Source organism: Ictalurus punctatus, chromosome 5 (assembly GCF_001660625.3).
Source record: "Ictalurus punctatus breed USDA103 chromosome 5, Coco_2.0, whole genome shotgun sequence".
NCBI classification, from domain to species: domain Eukaryota; kingdom Metazoa; phylum Chordata; class Actinopteri; order Siluriformes; family Ictaluridae; genus Ictalurus; species Ictalurus punctatus.
Genome location: NC_030420.2, coordinates 30,268,424 through 30,286,832, shown reverse-complemented (window position 1 = coordinate 30,286,832; position 18,409 = coordinate 30,268,424). Strand labels below are relative to the sequence as shown.

Sequence of the window (18,409 nt, the reverse complement as noted above, 5' to 3'; positions counted from 1 at the left end):
ATTAGCCGGTCATTTGAAAGTGAATCACTTTTTTTTTTTTTTGTGTGTGTGTTAAAATAAATAATTTACTTTGTCATGGCAGTGTTGAACAAGCGAATACGGACTCCCAAGCTTCATACGTTACTATAGAGACCACGTCTTTTATATATCTGCAGTGAAATATTTTTATGATAACAGAAGCTCTCAGTGGCGTAGCCATCTTAAGGCCTCTGTAATGTTTCAGTGAAACAGAGAAGTACCCAAACACAAGCTCTCACACACTCCCTGTGGCTTCAATGTTGAGCAAAGCGTCCACACGCAGTTGTTTTATCTTCTCTCTGTGCCATGACATCATGTCGTATGCCGAAGCAACGCGCCGCTTAGTTACACGCCGAGAAATTGATACCGGAGAGATAGGATTGAGGATGGAGATGGTGAAGAACAGAGAGAGTAGAAGTAATATAAAAAAGAGAGGAATATAGAAAGTGTGTGTGTGTTTGAAACATTGCTGTGTGTTGTAGGCTCGCAATAAGGAGCTGGAGGGTCTGCAGCAGAGTGTGGAAGAGCTGCAGGCTCAGTTGCAGTCCATGGAGGGAACCAAGGGATGGTTCGAGCGCAGGCTGAGAGAGGCCGAGGTACTGTGTGTGTGTGTGTGTGTCTGCGCGTGGTTTCACATTCTGCACTATAATCAGCACCGAGTAGCCTTTTACTTTCTGTTTCTTTTTTTCCTAAGAATCCATCATAATCAGCCTGACCACTTGATGTCAGTGTTGTATTTTCTTTCTCATGACTTCAAAGCGAAAACTTTCCAAAATGTTCTTGCTGCAGATTTGTTTCCAGTCCTTGTTAGCAGTGGTAGTAAAGAAAAATCACATGTTTTTGTGTGTGTGTGTGAGAACAGGAGATAATCGAGAAGAACAGACTGGAGCACACAGGGGAGATGGAGAGACTGCAGAGAGAACAAGCCGTCCAGCTTGAGGTACAGTGCGTGCTTATATGTGCGTGTGTCATGTTCAGAACTCTTTTAAAGTCGTATCTGGAAAAAAAAAAGTGGGAGAGCCTTGACCTACATCGTGAGTAACACGGTGAGTGAAGTCCTGTATGAAAGTTATTTGACTCCCGTTAGAGGTCAGGTATTCTGAAAACCCACAAATTCCCCAGAGTGTGGTTATGCAGAGCTTACGTAAGCCGTTTGTGCCTTTTTAGCGCGTCTTTCCTCGAAGCACCTCTCAAAAGTTTTCCTCAGTTTGGACTTTTTAATGGTGAGGGTTTGGTGGAGTTCAATTTCAACATGTTTGGTGTCTTCCGTTTGATTATTTTATTATCATTAATCTTTAAATCGGAACTAGGTCCTAAAGAGTGGAATAATTCCAGGGGAAAAAGTGATTGTGGTTGTTCAGGAAGTACATCGAAACACGCAGAGCTATTCGACGTGTTGACGTGATTTCCACTGAAACAGGAAGTCAGCGTGGGATACACATGGAGTGGCTCATCCTCCCCCTTTACCCTTTAGCTTACCTCACAGCCCGGCTAACCTGTACTCGACGGTTAGTACCATGGATTTTTGTAATGTTCTGGGCGGGACACTTCAGATTCTACAGAGCGTTTGATTGGACAGAAAATCTGAGAAGCTGAAGTGCAGAATGATATCATCAAAACCGTTGATCCGCCTTGGAGGTAGAGAGAGATAGACCTGTAAAGTTTGAACGCATGTATCTTCTAAATGTGAATTTTGCCATCGTTTTGGCACGCACTCGCTTATAGATGACCTCAAGGTGAACATATTTATACTAAAAGCCATAAAGCATCCATTTTGATTGCGTGGGGACTTTAACATCACAGCTGTTCCTGTAGTAATGTTAAGGAGATCAGGCTACGTGTACTTTATTTGAAGCCTGTTTTGCTTCACATGTTCTCACTTTTTTTTCTTTTACTTTGATGGTGAAATGTATAGATGCCTGAACATTTTAGCCCACTCCTGCCCACTCCTGAAGTTATTTGTGGTGCTGTCCTTTTAAATAAATAAAATTGAAATAAACTCCTTGCAATGTGGCGTAGTGAATTTCGTCGTGACCGGTGCTGTGCAGAAGAGCACGTCGGTTGCCGTGGGTTGCACATCAGCATCCAGTCCTACTCAGCTCCGAGCCTTCAGAGGCACATTCATACAGTATTAGCCTAGAAAATCCTCCCTAATGCTGTGGTAGACGAAACACCCTCCCGGTCTAAGTGGGCTCTCTTGACGGACACGAGCTTCCGTGCTGTGCGCGCTCGGTCACAGAATCTACACTTTCATCTGGGGTATATATTAGGGGGCCCATGATGGATAAGGGCCAATGGGGGAATTTCGCCAGGACACCAGGGGTATACCCCCTTTTTTTTTTGTTTTTTGTCTTTAGTGGTGTAGCCGAACTGTATTAATAAGAACAGCCTAAAAATAGTAATGTCCTAAAGCCTATTTTTTTTTTTTTTTTTTTTTGCTGTAACCTCTAGGACACTGTGAGATGGAGTAAATGTAGCTGACCATAAGTCATTTTGTATCCCATACCACACTATCAGTTCTGCATGACCTTACTGAATAACTTTGGGTTTTGGGTAAGACCGACTCCCAGTGATTTGTTCGCTGCCTCAAAACTGAAAAGTAGAAAAAGCTAAACCATCAAACACGTCTTGGCTGATTGACTACGTTTGGGATTAGTGGGAAATTGTGCAGATCATCTAATTGAGCAAATGTGTGTTATTTATCTATTTATTTATTTATTTATTTTTCTTTCCGACGCTACAGAAAACCCGATTACTCAGATCAGTTGTTTTTGAATTGAATATGCCAGGGGTGTTTGTTTACTCTCGGTGCAGAAGTGGTCATTTGTTTATATGGACGTGTGTAGGGGAAATCGGGAGAGATCGAGGCCGTGAAACAGCAGATCACCACCATGGACAAGGAGAGAGAGGAGCTCAATAACACCATCGCTAAACTCAAACAGGTACTGGCAAAAAAAATAAAATAAATAAAAAGTTGAGTTATTTACGTCTTACACCACAGCGTTGTTGAATGCTGGATTCTGATTGGTCAGACGGTGTTGATTAACTTTCTATAACGGCAGCTCGGATAGCCGAAGATCATTTTTAATGCCCTTGTTCAAATATCTTTGCTTTTCCGTAGTAACAACTTGAACAGATTTAGGAAATGTGCGTGATCGTTTCTGTAATCCGAGGTTTGTTAGGAGGAGGTGTTTATTTAGTGTTTCCAGTTCTGACACGGGCACGTCTTCAGGAAATAGGACTTTTCTCTTTTCTTTTTGTGTGTCTTATTAACTTTGAGAGAGAAACAGAAAGGCTGTATTTATTTATCGCCGCTATAATGTAAGTGATAACAGGAACGAACTTGTTTTGTGGACACGGGTACGTTTAATTCCACACCGTTAAACAGAACCGTAAATGTGTCCTACTGTAATAGTTGGCTGTAATAAATTGCTGTTGTGTAAGAAGAATAAAACATTTCAGGACATGCTGTTATAAGAAAATGGTCAACTACAGGGTGTTAAGAGTAACTCTGCTTACCGACTGGCAGCATCACATAACCCTGTTGTTGATTGTTTTCCTATAACAGCACATCCCCAAGTGTTTTATTCCTTACATTCCTTAAAATTATCTATCGGATAAATTATCCTGAGCCGAGTGGCACAGCTGTCTATGGTATTGGCCCATCGTGTTGAGGTCGTTAGTTTAAACACTGATGAGGCTACAGCTGTAAATGCTTCTAGTGGTTTTCCCCAAATTCGACTGCAAATGCGACTTATTATGACTTCTCCAGTCTCAAAATTATTCAACCCCCCGAATAGAATCCCTCACAACAGCACAAATATGCAAAACAGGTGTTGTCTCAAGCTAATCAAGGGCTTCATTAGTTGCACCAGGTGTGCTTGAGCTGGAACACATGAGATACCTGAACTGGCCAGGGGCAGAAAATTAATGAAATACCTGGATTGGGCAGAAAAAGGAAACTGCTGCAAACAGATCTCTGAGAAGGCAGGCTGTGGAAAAACCCTCGAGTGACTGGAAAAGGGTTAGCAGCAGGCACTGAGGTTTCAGCGAGCACAGTATGACGCGTACTAAACGCAGAAGGTTTCCATGCCAGAACTCCAAGACGTTCACCACTACTGACCCAAAAGCACAAGTAAAGTTGGCTCAGAATCATATAAATAAGCCACAGAGGTTTGGGATTCTGTTCTGTGGAGCGATGAAACTAAACTGGAACTATTTGGCAGGATGGATCAGCGGTATGAATGAAGAAAGCAAATTCTGTTCACAGTTAAGCACGGTGGTGGCTCAGTGATGCTCTGGGGCTGCTGTGCATCCTCTGGAACCGGAAACCTGCAGCATGTGGAAGGCAAGATGGATTCATTGAAGTATCAGGAAATCCTAGGAGAAAACCTCATGCCGTCTGTGAGGAAGCTGAAGCTTGGGCATCATCGGACCTTCCGACAGGACAGTGATCCCAAACATACCTCAGATTCCACCAAGGCTTGGTTGAAGAAGTCCTGGAAGATTCTACTGGACCATCCCAGTCGCCTGACTTGAACCCCATAGAAAATCTCTGGTGGGATTTGGAGAAGGCCAACGCCAACCCAAGAATATTACTGAACTGGAGGCCATTGCTCATGAGGAATGGGCTTAGATTCCTCAGGAACGCTGCTGGAAGCTGGAGTCTGGCTAGGCATCTCGTTTGCAGAAGGTCATAACAGCAAAAGGGTGCTCTAGTAAGTACTAAAGATGCTTCCCATGAAGGGGTTGAATAATTTTGAAACTGGAGGAAATTTTTTTTTTAATATATAATATTTAAAGAGTCTAACTTCTTTAATGATAATTAAAAAAGTGTGTGTGTTTATATGTATGTATGTGTATATATTAGACATTTTTAAATCCATTTTAAGGTCTGTAGTTTTGAGTGTTCTCTTTTTGAGTGTTGTGATTTTATCGTGCAGCACTTCGGTGGCCATAAATAAACCCGACTTGACTTTGACAGTGTAGCATGACATTCATGGGTAAACTATTCCTAAAGAAAAACAATAGATGTTTTAATCGGCATGATTTCCACCGACGCAGTCAGTTCATGGAACTTTAAATTAGACGAGCGTCGACGTGGGCCGCGCCCTAGTGTGTGTGCATCTGTTCGCAAAGCTGAAGCCTCTTATAAAGATGTGTTCCCCGAACTGATCCAAAATAGGACTGTGTGTTTGTGTGTGTGAGAGAGTCGCTTACATCTGCTGCCAAAATCTCCTTGGGGATTTAGCCTTTTCAGAGCAACAAAAACTGGGTTTGAGTTTAGCCATTACATGGTCAATTAAGACTAACCTTTCTTCTGTTTGTATGTGTGTGTGTGTGTGTGTGTGTGTGTTTTGTAGGAGATTAGAGACACTGTAGATGAACAGCGGATTCTGGAGAAGAAAGGCAGTTCAGCGGTAAGTGGGCTTCTCTCTATCTCTCACGAGCATAAACACTCACTCTCACTCTCTTATACCGGAGACAGAAGAATAAGTCATGAGTCAGGTCTTTCCATCTCTCTGAGATTCCCAGAAAGTGAATTAAAAACGCAGTTGATGTCCAGTTTGTGGTTTTGCTGCTCTAAACAGCAGACTGGGGCTCTAACTAATGAGATGCATGAGATCGCTACTCATCACCACGCTGCCCGGAGACTTCGGTTATTACTGGTAGTTTTATGTTTTGGAAGACGTCAGACATCATATTTTTATATTCTAGGTGTGCGTGTGTGTTGTTTTGTTCATAAATGCCGGTTTCTACCAGGTTTTGCATATTTGGATTAGAATATTAGAGTCTTAACACTTTCTACACGATGGCTTAAAATGTCTAAGTGAATTAAACCTTTTTTTTTTAAAGAAGGTATTTAAAAGGAAAGTCTGTTAGAGAAAGCTTTCGCATTCGAGTTACGGCTCATCGGAGGACTCGGGACAGATGTAGCACTGTACTTCCTGCCGCTTTAGCGCTTTGAGAGCGTTCCCATGATTGCCTGCTAAACGGATTAACGCAATAGCTTTGTTTAAGGATCGTCTCTCTCTCTCTCTCTCTCTCTCTCTCTCTCTCTCTCTCGTTTTCATTTCATACAGCTGAAAGACTTGAAGCGGCAGCTCCATCTGGAGCGCAAAAGAGCGGACAAGTTGCAGGAGAGGCTACAAGAAATCCTGACCAACTCCAAGACCAGGACAGGTAAGCCATGCTCCACCGCTACAAGGACGAGTGAAGACTCCGCCCCCTGCACTTTTAGTCTTGTTGTAACACTTAACCCATGTACTAGAGTTCAAACCAGGATCAATCTTGTACCACCGCAGGTTATGTTTCCGCCGACAAATTCTTTCCGAACCGCAGATTGATTTTTATATGCCTGCATGTGCATAATATATTGGTGTTTACTTTACTTTACTTTACTTTACTCAACAGCGATCAAGTTTTCATCTTAAGCCTTTTCACTCAAGGCTGGTTACTTATACAAAAAACAAACAAGTATTTCAGCTGTAGTCCCGTGCAATTTGAATTTTTTTATTTATTTATTTTTAGTTGTCTGCAGAAGGCATCTCCAGACATCCTTTGCGTCCTGATATTGTAAGACCTTTTAAAACAGGAAGTAGCCCATCTCCACGTTCACACATGGCGTACTCCAAAGTTTTCACCTAGATTCCCTGAACCCGGGGTTACAAATGTATTTTAATTTGTATTTATTGGACTAAATGTACCAAACTACACATCTTCCTGCAACATAACACTGAAACGATAACAATAAACACCAAACTGTGGTCAGGAAGTACTACAGTGAACCTCACTTTACTGTGAAACGCTGATTCCACAATACCATGCACAAGGAAAGGTAAAATTCCCATTATTCTAGCTTCCGTGCTGCAATGACCGAGAAATCTGAACTCCGTACTGCTTATGCCACCATAATGACGTAAGAATGAGGCACTTGGGGACGAGTAACCTTGAGGAGGGGAAAGGTAAACTTGACATTACTGCTCCTTCTCCTGCATTCTCTTCCATCAGTATTAACATGGAAAATGTTTCCTGTGTTTGAATGAACGCAGGTAGGGTATGGTGGGGTGGATGTGGGGGGGGTGAGGGCAAGGAGCAGATGCGCTGAGCACCTTTGGGAAATGTCTTGTGCATGCAACATTAAAGATTTAGTACAGGTAACTGAATATGCAGCAGCGCGCATAAATAAGACGGCGGACGAAAACTGCCTCGTGACCCCTGCACACAGATGCTGCAGCTATGAAACGAAGCCCGGGTTTAGATACGTGTCGAATGGAATCGAATGCGTCACAGTATTGTTGTAATGCAGTTCGACTCTAGGCGGAATCACAATACCAGTTTTTCTACTTCATTCCTGTAGTAGTTCAGGGTTTGTACTCGTACTGTAACATACTGTATAACTTTAATTTGAGTCTTTCTGACTAAAATGTTTGTGAGTGTATACAGTAGGGATTCTGTGATGGAAATCAGTGCATGGGCTCAGAAACACCTCCAGAAATCATTGTCTGTGAACACAGTTCGCCGTGCCATCCACAACAGCTGGTTAAAGATCTATCATGCAAAGAAGAAGCCGTATGTGAAAATGATCCAGAAACACTGCCGTCTTCTCTGGGCCAAAGCGCATTTAAAATGGACCGAGGCAAAGTGGAAAATTCTTCTGTGGTCAGACGAATCGTAATTCTTTTTGGAAACCATTCAGTACGTTTACATGGACGACAATAATCCAATATTAACCCGATTAAGACGAAACTCTGATTAAGAAACTAGCATGTAAACAGCAAATTTTAATTACCTTAATCCGATTGAGGTCGTCCTCGAAGAAAACACAAATGGAATTAAGACGTGTGGAGTACTCCTGTTTTATTTGCATTATCCACGTGTATTACAGACATGTACACACCTTAATCACACTATTAATGTCGTGTGAGAGTTTTCACCGCATTTTGTGACAGGACACGTACACACACGGCAGCGCACAACCGTTTGACGGCAAACGAGAGCACAGCTGCGTCCCAAACCGTGTACTTACCTACTATAGGCCTATAGTAGGTGAAATACATGTATCTCGGCTACTATATAGCAGGTAAGTACGCGATTTGGGACGTAGTCCATGGTTTCAAGCAGTCGTCTCTTTGCACGTACAGCATGACTAATAGTTAACCGCACTTGAAGCGTTCGTAAAAATTTTAAATAAAAACACCCAAAACTGTATACGGTACCATTACGAAGACGAACTGTATGTTGATGCGTGAAATTCTGGAAGGACGTCGGACGGCGTCGCGCGGTGACGCGGTGACGTAATGACGTGTGCCGTTAATCGATCTATGTTCTATAACATGTAAAACGGGTACATGAGAGGAATATTCTAAAAGTGACTCTAAACACCTTAATCTCAATATTGTCATTCAGAATAAGGTCAATAATAAGATTACTGCTGTCCATGTAAACGTAGTCACTGACACCGTGTCCTCTAAACTAAAGAGGAGAGGGACCATCTGGCTTTTTATCAGCACTCGGTTTAAAAGCCTGCATCTCTGATAGTTTGGGGGTGCGTTAGTGCCTTTGGAATGGGCAGCTTGCACATCTGGAAAGGTGCCATCAGTCCTGAAAGGCATTGTGGGAAACTGCAGTATCTGATCACATGACGTCACTTGAGAATAGTGATACAAAGGCTGCGTCTGGATATCCATACTATCCAAATAAACAGTAGGAGAAAAGCAGGTACATCAAAGGAGGAGTACATTACATTGCATTGCATTTATGGCATTTGGAAGATGCCCTTATCCAGAGTGACTTCCATTTATCTTTCATACATCTGAGCCATTGAGGGTTAAGGGCCTTGCTCAGGGGCCCAACAGTGGCTGCTTAGCGGTGCTGGGGTTTGAATTCACGACCTTCTGAGCAGTAGACCAACGCCTTAACCACTGAGCTACCGCTGCCCCAAGCAACGCACACTGCGCTATCCCATAAGGCAACGGCACTGGCGCCGAAGAGCTGTCCGAATCAAGAGTGGTGGAATGCAGGTCGTCGGCTCTTTTAAAGTTGTAGGTCACATGATGCTGCCAGCATGGCGGATATCCGGATTGTATTCGTACTACACATGTATACTGATCAGTACTTAGCATATCGACGGCTGAGCAGTAGATGCTGAATCAAACAAACATTTGCCAGGAACGTCTGTCAGCAGACAGGTAGAATTTGGCCCCGCATCTAACCTGAATCAGGGGTAAATCGTGTTCTCGCTGCGATCAGACTCTACCAAGCTTTGCTTAGATGTGTGACCTGAGAGTTTTCTCAGACTGGAAGATTTAGATTCACAACTGTACATCCTCCTAATCATATCATATAGTGGAGCAAACGATTGAAAGACAACCCCAAATTTGTCAAGTACCCAGAGCAAAAAGTGGAGTCTGAACTGATCCAGCTTGTCCTACCTGGGTGGAGTGGAGCGATCGTAACCAGTAACTCCTGACCTCCAACCAGTAGACAAAGAAAACACCCCGTCAACTCGGGAACTCTCTGATGGCCTCGTCAACTCCGAGTTCAGCAAGTGTCGTCAAATCAGCATGGCTCTTTACAGCATCAGCAGCGAACAGAGTAGCACTTCTTTCTTACCTTTAAATGAGTTATACTCTATATACACAAGTATTTGCTTTAGATCAATCAACATACAGACATATCAGCATGGTAAATCTATAACAATGCCTATACAGTTTGCTGGTTTGAACAGTTATTTGGCTAGCTTGTTGCTAACAGAAAGAAGATGAACATGGGGGCATCCGTGGTTTCAGCCCCCACTTGCACAGAAGTCATCCCAAGCTCTGACGTCCCACTTCTTGAGGTCCAGGGGTTGAAAACACCTCCATGTGTTTCAGGCTGGATAAGTGCGCTTTATGTGTTGCTTCATGTTGTACAACATTGTGTGGGTTAGGTTTATAGGAGGAGTTCAATCAAATCCAGCTCTGGTTCTCTGGTTCTGCAGCAAGGACCGTCTCCAAATTGCCCCAAGGTGCTGCAGTTCGTCAGCTGTTAAAACAATTAGTCCTTCAGGGGATATTCCTCTCCTCCCCGACATCCCCACAGCATCATTATCAGGGAGGGACGGGATGTGTAAATATTTAATGGTACCACCCCCACACACACACACACATACACATCTAGAAATTTGCCACAGCGTAGGCAGATTTGCTCTCTGAAGGTTTTTGGTGAGGCCAGTGCTCTCCTCTTTTGATTCATCCATTATTTAAATGGCTGTAAATGTTTAATGGTTACTCTACAGAAAGTTTAGAATCAGACATTTTAAAGTAGGGGAAAAAATCTAAATGGTCTATGACTTTCCAGACGCTCATCCTTTGTCTTATATCCACACACACACACCTTAAAGAGAGTAACACAGTGCTTCCTGGACCAGACCATGACTATATATGTGTGCGTGTATATATGTATGTGTATATTTATGTGTGATGTGATGTGTTTTTATTTTTATATATATATATATATATATATATATATATATATATATATATATGTGTATATGTGTATATATATATATATAGATATGTGTATATATATATATATATATAGATATGTGTATATATATATATATATATAGATATGTGTATATATATATATAGATATGTGTGTATATATATATATATATATATATATATATATATATATATATATATATATATATATATATATATATATATATATATATATGTATATGTGTGTGTATAGATATAGATATGTATATGTATTTGTCAGTCTGCCTACAACTCCCTCTCTCCTTTCGCCGAGCCCCACACGAATTTATGGAGATACTAGAGATCCAGATCCTTTCTGCCTCTGGATGGAGCTCAAATCTTCTTTAATTCCAGACTGCTGGGACTACGGCTGCTCCTAACGCCATACAGACTTCATATAAATCCATAATGAACTCTTTCACAATATCTGTTGTTACCCAGATGAGGATGGGTTCCCTTCTGAGTCCTCTCAAGGTTTCTTCCTCTTAAAACATCTTAGGGAGTTTTTCCTTGCCACCGTCGCCACTCAGTGGCTTGCTCAGTTGGGATAAATTCACACCTTTAATATCTGTATACCGTGTTGATATTTCTGTAAAGCTGCTTTGAGACAATGTCTATTGTAAAAAGCGCTATACAAATAAAATTGAATTGAATTGAATTGAACACCGTATTATATTCTCAAATCTGATCAGTCAGAAAGTGTTGATATATTTTGTAAAACAGCAGCTCCGTCAATCGATCGTGCAGACGGCAAGGTCTATATCAATTCGTGCGTTCCAGTATGTTATCGTTTCTACCGTAACATCTCATTCACAGTGGACAATGTAGTACACCATCAAAGACAGGTAATGAACTGTTAACGAATTGTTATTTACCGGAGAATAACTGTAAGTTGTTGCTCTGGTGAAGCTTTCAGTAAGGAAATGTTTAACGTTTCTGGAAGGAGTCTCCAGTGTCAGTGCTTTTGTAACGGTCAGAAGGTTTTCCACCACAGGCGAGTCTTCACGACCGTACACTCTCTGGGTCGGTTCTGATGATGAATCTCGGATTTCCGTTAACGCGCTTGTTTAAACCCGTAACCGTTCTATAGTACCGACTCCGACAGAACGGGTGTGTTGGGCTCTCGCGCAATTTACGGTTTAACGAGGAAAACCGTCGACGCGTCGGCATGACGAAGCGTTCTGCGAGGAGACGTGTGTATAACCTTTATGGATTGGAGACTGCATCAGCACTTTGAGGTAAAGCTGTTCTGATTAAATTGTTCGCCGCAGGGAAAGTCTTCAGGACAGAGGACTTTGCAGTTTATCAGTAACATGACAAGCTGCATTTTGTCTTATTAACACGGAGAGATGGAATAGAGGGGCCGGTGAGGGAACGGCTGTTTATTACGCAAGTCGATATCTTGTTTCCGGAATGTTTCTTAAAAGTTAAATGTAACAATAAATTGATAAAGGTATAACATTGTCTTCCTTAATAAATACAAAGTGGCGTGTGCGTGTGTCCTTTAGAGGCTGCTTCCTGCAGCTTATTCATTTACAGATACTACTTCCTTCCCTGTATTCTTTTAGTCTTTGTTTTCCTTCTTTCCTTCTGTGATTTCCTTCCTTCCTTGTATTTTTTTCTTCCTTCCTTCCCCGTCTTTCTTTCTTTTTCTCCCCTTCTTTCTTTCTTTTTCTCCCCTTCTTTCTTTCTTTTTCCCTTCTTTCACTTTCTTTTTCTTTCTTTCTCCCCTTCTTTCTTTTTCCCTTCTTTCATTTGTTGCTTTTTTTTCTTTCTCTGCTTCTTTTTCTCCCCCCTTCTTTCTTTCTTTCTTTCTTTCTTCCCTTCTTTCTTTTTCTTTCTTTCTTTCTCCCCCCTTCTTTCTTTCTTTCTTTCTTTCTTTCTCCCCCCTTCTTTCTTTCTTTCTTTCTTTCTTTCTCCCCCCTTCTTTCTTTCTTTCTTTCTTTCTCCCCCCTTCTTTCTTTCTTTCTTTCTTTCTCCCCCCTTCTTTCTTTCTTTCTTTCTTTCTCCCCCCTTCTTTCTTTCTTTCTTTCTTTCTTTCTTTCTTTCTTTCTTTCTTTCTCCCCCCTTCTTTCTTTCTTTCTTTCTTTTTCTTTCTTTCTCCCCCCTTCTTTCTTTCTTTCTTTCTTTCTTTCTTTCTCCCCTTCTTTCTTTCTTTTTCCCTTTCACTCTTTCTTTTTCCCTTTCACTCTTTCTATTTCTTTCTTTTTCCCATCTTTCATTCTTTCTTTTTCTTTCTTTCTCTGCTTCTTTCTTTCTTTCTTTTTCCCTTCTTTCTTTCTTTCTTTCTTTCTTTCTTTCTTTCTTTCTCCCCTTCTTTCTTTCTTTCTCCCCTTCTTTCTTTCCTCTCCCCCATCCATCCATGGAGAAGCAGCTTGTTCTTGTATAGCTGATGAAAGCCTTTTGTCTAAAACCTCCTGTTTCTCTGGACTCATTGTGTACCTTTTTTAGAAATTTTTACAACCTCTAAATTTATCACGAAAGTATGCTGCATTAGCACCTTGGCTTCTTCCTTTATCTACACACACACACACACACACACACACACACACACACACACACACACACACACACACACACACACTTACACTTCTGTTGGGACTTGTGACCGTAGGGTGTTTTATGGGATCAAATGCTTGGCAGTAGTTTGGTTGACGTAGCATTTAAGTACCTGAGTTCACTCGCCTGTTGTTGTCTATAAAGAGATCCTGTTTATGCTAATTCAGTTCTGCAGATGTTTAAGCTTCTTTTTTTTTATTAGCAAGTAGATTGTGCTTATTATACGCTGTGTACTTGAGTAGTTTAACAATTGCTCTAGCATTATTTATCTCAGCTCACTGTGAATGATCTGAGTTCATGCCTGAACAGTTCTTTATCCTGATAAAGACACTTAAACGCTACGTGTAACATTGCTGTGGATTTGTTAGCAGATGGTTTAAACACTTGAGGTCATTTAAGGAAGGAGAATGTGAATCTCTTGGCGTTGAGGTCATTCCTTTCTGACCCTTCCTGTGGTTAGGAGACACATTTATCTGTCTTGCTGGAACCATGTCTATGTTTTTGTGTTTGTTTTAAACGGCCCGCTTCATTGAGGTCTGTGGGGTGGTCCCACACCTTCACACTCTCCTCACTCGGCCGTACAGCTGGAATGAAGATTGCTCTTGGGATGTAGTGTCGTCTTTTCTGTATACGATTGCCAAAATGGTCCCAAACGTCCCAAGCGAACGAAACAAACAACAACAAAAAAGTTGCTTGTCATTTCTTTTCTTAATATTTGGTAAATCCTTTTGACTGTTTAATAGCAGCAGCAGCAGCAGTGCTGTCGGGTACCAATCCCAGTCGAGTCTTGATCAGAGAGTTCCTGTCCGTCTTAGACTCCGCTTCCAGAGTCCATGAGTCTGCTCCACGTGCTGTTCCAGATAATTCCACATGTTTAAAACCAGCCTTCCGTGTTTTTCTTCCTTCCTTCCCTGTCTTCTTTCTCTTTCTTCCCCCCCCTCTTCCTTCCTTCCTTCCTTCCTTCCTTCCTTCCTTCCTTCCTTCCTTCCTTGTTTTTCTTCCTTCCTCCCCTGCCTTCATTCTCTCTTTCTTTCTATCTCAATCTCTCTTTTTCTTTTTTCTTTTCCCCCTCTACCTTCCTTCTTTCCTTCCTTGTCTTCTTTCTTTCCCTCACTCCCTTCCTTCCTTCCTTCCTTCTGTGATTTCCTTCCTTCCTTGTTTTTCTTCCTTCCTCCCCTGACTTCTTTCTCTCTCTCTCTTTTTTTCTTTTTCCCCTCTACCTTCCTTCTTTCCTTCCTTGTCTTCTTTCTTTCCCTCACTCCCTCCCTTCCTTCCTTCCTTCGTTCCTTCCTTCCTTTTGTGATTTCATTCCTTCCTTGTCTTCCTTCCTTCCTTGTTTTTCTTCCTTCCTCCCCTGCCTTCTTTCTCTCTCTTTCTTTCGTTTTTCTTCCCCCCCTTCCTTCCTTCCTTCTTTCCTTCCTTGTCTTCTTTCTTTCCCTCACTCCCTTCATTCCTTCTTTCCTTCCTTTTGTGATTTCATTCCTTCCTTGTTTTTCTTCCTTCCTTCCTTCCTTCCTGCCTTCCTTCCCTGTCTTCTTCCTTTCCCCCTCTCTCTCCCTCCCTCTTCTTTCTTTCTTTCTTTCCTTCCTTCCTACCTTCCCTCCCTCCCTCCCTCCCTCCCTCCCTCCCCCCTCCATGTGTAAAGTATGACTGATCACTTGCTGCGTGTCTGTTCCGTTCACTGATGGCAGGGAATGTTGTTTGGCGCTGTTGCTCTAAGCAGTCTTGGGGCTTCCTTGTGCGCTGTGCTGCAGTGTGTTTGTTTGCTTCTTGTGGCACTGTGTGTTTTACGCCTCTCTCGATGCTGCTCTTCACTCTTTCGAGCAGTGTGTTCTTACACGAACTCTGCTCTTGCGCTACCGTCGAGTCTTCCTTGCGGTAGATTATGTATGTCAAATGCAAGACATTTTCAGATGCATCCCTCCCTTGTTAAAAATTTCTTCACCGTGCCCTCGGGCAGGTTTTCGTAGGACCGAGTCACGTAGTGCGTCTAGCAGCAGCAGTGCTGAAAATGTGTAAACAAACTCTATATTGATGAAGGCCCCGGTCTTTACAAATCCTTCCACTGTTCTTTTCAGGTTTATGAGCTTCGACAGCTTTTCTTCAGAGGCCCTATGAAATCTTCATCGATCGTAGTATATTACATTTGAACAGAATTCTGTGTGAATATCAGGTAACCATAACCGTGTGGTTCTTCTACAGCAGCACAGACCAAAACCACACGTAAACTGATTATGCCCGAGTTCCATTAGCTGTTTCAGGGGGTTATGGTTATCATTTTAGGAGCCTTGCAGGTAAGAATCCGAGAAGGCTCTCAGACAACAGCATGGCGGTTAGCGGAGCGTACGTTCATAGAGTCAGGATGTCAGAATGAGCAATTTAACATGCAGAACATCTGCTTTTGTGTTAAATGAAGTTACCACGTGTTTTCTTAATCTAGAAGAGAACGTCTGCTGTGTCAGTGTGAAAGGGGAATGGCTGTTTATCTGAGGGTTGTGTGTTATTGTGTCCAGGTCTGGAGGAGCTGGTGTTGTCCGAGATCAGTTCTCCGTGTCGGACCCAGCAGACAGGAGACAGCAGCAGCGTCTCGTCCTTCAGCTACAGAGAGATGATGAAGGAAGGAGCATCGGCACAGACCACCAATAAGGTATTCCAAGATTGTGTTTCTCAAAGGTTCTCGGACAGACCGTTTCCACGGCCCTCCATAACGTCCTGCAAGCGCTAGGTTTAACTAGTTCACCTGTGTTAGCTGTTGCTATAGAAACAGTAACGTATTCGAATCAATAGAAACCTGCGATTTGTCGGTCCACACCTATAGACCAATCAGAATCAAGAGTTCAACAGTATCGTGGTGTATATATTTTACAAACTATCACACGATATCTTTACGGAACAAATGTTATGTTTACATTCATTTGAAATGGCTAAATGACGGATCCAGTTGCGCGCCATGTTTAAACAGGCCGCCGATAAACCACCACACAACTGCGTCCATTTTTGACGGCACGTGTTGATTTAACGCACACAAACCAGGTGTGGACGCAGTGCAGTTTTCACATCCTTTCTGGAACAGGGGTGAGAAACCAAACTCTAAAAAGAAACAAAAAAACCCACTCACTCACATCCACCTCGCTCTGCTCCGTTGCCATAGACAACTTACTATTTGCAGCTCTCTGAGCTCGTACAGTGCCTATAGAAAATCATCATACCTCTTTTGAAGTAGTCTTTTTTTTTTTTTTTTTGTCTTACAACCTGAGATCAAAATCGATGAAAAATATATTTATTTGTTCCAGCTTTATTTACACATTCTGCCTTACAACCTCAACGTAAAAAGGCAACAGTTCAGAAGCGTAAAAAAAAAAAGAAAACTAGAACAACAGAGTTGGAAAAGTGATCAGTCTCATGATTTAATATTTCGTAGAGCCATCTTTTGCTTTAATTACAGCCATCAGTCTGTTTGGATATGTCTCTCGCTTTGCGCACCTAGATTGGGGAACATTTGGCCGTTCTTCCTTGAGATTCGTTCGAGTTCAGTCTGATTTTGCTGACCGGAAGGTCAGGGGTTCAAGCCCCAGCGCTGACAAGGTGCCACTTTTGGGCCATTGAACAAGACCCTTAGCCCTCTCTGCTCCAGGGACGCTGCATCATGGCTCACCCTGCGCTCTGACCCCAACTTTCTAACATGCTGGGGTATGCAAAGAAAAGAGTTTCACTGTGCATATGTATATGTGACCAATAAAGACTTTTTTTAAAAAAGATTTTTTATTTCGTTGTGAGCGGCGATCCACATCCACAGATTGGATTTTGATCGGGGTTCTGACTTGGCCACTCAAGGACATGCACCTTCCTATCCTTAAGCCACTGCATAGTTTTTTTGGCGGTGTGTTTAGGGCCGTTGTCGTGCTGGACGGTGAACCACCTGCCCATCTTCAGCTATCTAGCAGAAGACTGCAGGTTTTCCTCAAGAATTTGGGTGTACTTGACAGCATCCGTTTCCCCTTCAATCCCTTCAATCGCCCAGTCCTTGCTGAAGAGAAACACCCCCACAATATAACGTTTCCACCACTATGCTTCACAGTAGGTATGATGTGTTTTGGGTGGTCGCCTGCAGTTCAGTCCAAAAAGTTCAATCTTGGTCTCATCGGACCACAAAACCTTTTGCCACATAGCATTAGCATCTTCCAAGGGGTTTTTTTTTTTTTTTTTTGCAAAGCGCAAACGAGACTCTGTGTGGCCCTTTTTCAGAAGAGGCTTCTTTCTTTGCACCCTGCCATAAGGACTTGTAAGTCCTTCAAAGTTGCCATTGGCCTCTTGGTAGCTTCCGTGATCATTATCCAAGTGGCTCGGTCATCCGGTTTGGAGCGGAGGGACGGCCCGATCTAGGCAAGGTGTTGGTTAGTGCCATACGCTTTCCACTTCTTAATAATGCTCTTAACGGGACTCAGAGGGATGGTTAAAGCCTTTTGAAATCTTTTTTTGTGTCCTTCTCTTAACTTGTTCCTTTCCACCGCTTTGTCCGGGAGCCCTTTCGAAAGCACCTTTCCAACCATGGTGTATTCTATGCGTTGCCATGCACTACTAGTAATGGAATCATCACGGAACGGACGGTTTTCTTATGAAATAATTAAAATCCCTGCGATTGATGTCAAGTGGGGGTCAATTAGGCTGGTGTCGTGATCTGGGAACTGATTGGTTGTACCTGAGCAAGTTTATAATGGTTAATCTAAGGGGCTGATGACTTATCCAAACCGGGAATTTCACGAATTAACTTTTTAATAATTGTTCAGAATTTGTCCAGGGTTATGACGTGTAAGTACAGACGTCACATAGTTTCCAGGGTGACAAAAGGTAAGGATTTCGACAGGTTATGATGATTTCCTATAGGCATTGTATGCAGCTATTAATATACTCCTGGATACTGTAATATCCATAAATACTGCAGTTTTAAAATAACTCCGTTTCAGCAAACCATTTGTGGTAAGTTGCACATAAATCAGTGCAAAACCCCCAAAGTCACACCCAACCCTAACACCCCCCCCCCCCCCCCCGCGCCTGCTCTTCTTCCACAAAACCAAACAAAAGCCGAAACGAGGCAGTCTTTATTTAAGCTGAATCGTCTTTTGTCCTTTAGTAAAAGAAGCTCATTTAATAAGCCGGAGGAAAGATAAGACTCTCCGGGGGAATTCAGAAAGGACCTCAAGGGACCGCTTCCAGTCTCAGGGACAGGCTGACCTCGTTTTCATCGCATACACTCCGGTTCCTGAACCCGAACGCACGCCGAAACGAGTAGTAAGCATGAACGCTAC

General features: G+C 42.5%; 1 protein-coding gene across 2 annotated transcripts in view; it reads left to right on the top strand.

Annotated features, from left to right (window-relative positions):
• The window catches only part of gripap1 (GRIP1 associated protein 1), a 67,282-nt gene that overhangs the window by 21,970 nt on the left and 26,903 nt on the right, over window positions 1–18,409 (top strand). For both annotated transcript variants that reach the window (XM_017468271.3, XM_017468272.3), the window contains 6 exons: window positions 501–614; window positions 881–958; window positions 2,865–2,960; window positions 5,382–5,438; window positions 6,102–6,201; window positions 15,617–15,750. In XM_017468271.3, the coding sequence (XP_017323760.1) occupies window positions 501–614; window positions 881–958; window positions 2,865–2,960; window positions 5,382–5,438; window positions 6,102–6,201; window positions 15,617–15,750 (579 nt within the window). The remainder of the gene's footprint in view (window positions 1–500; window positions 615–880; window positions 959–2,864; window positions 2,961–5,381; window positions 5,439–6,101; window positions 6,202–15,616; window positions 15,751–18,409) is intronic.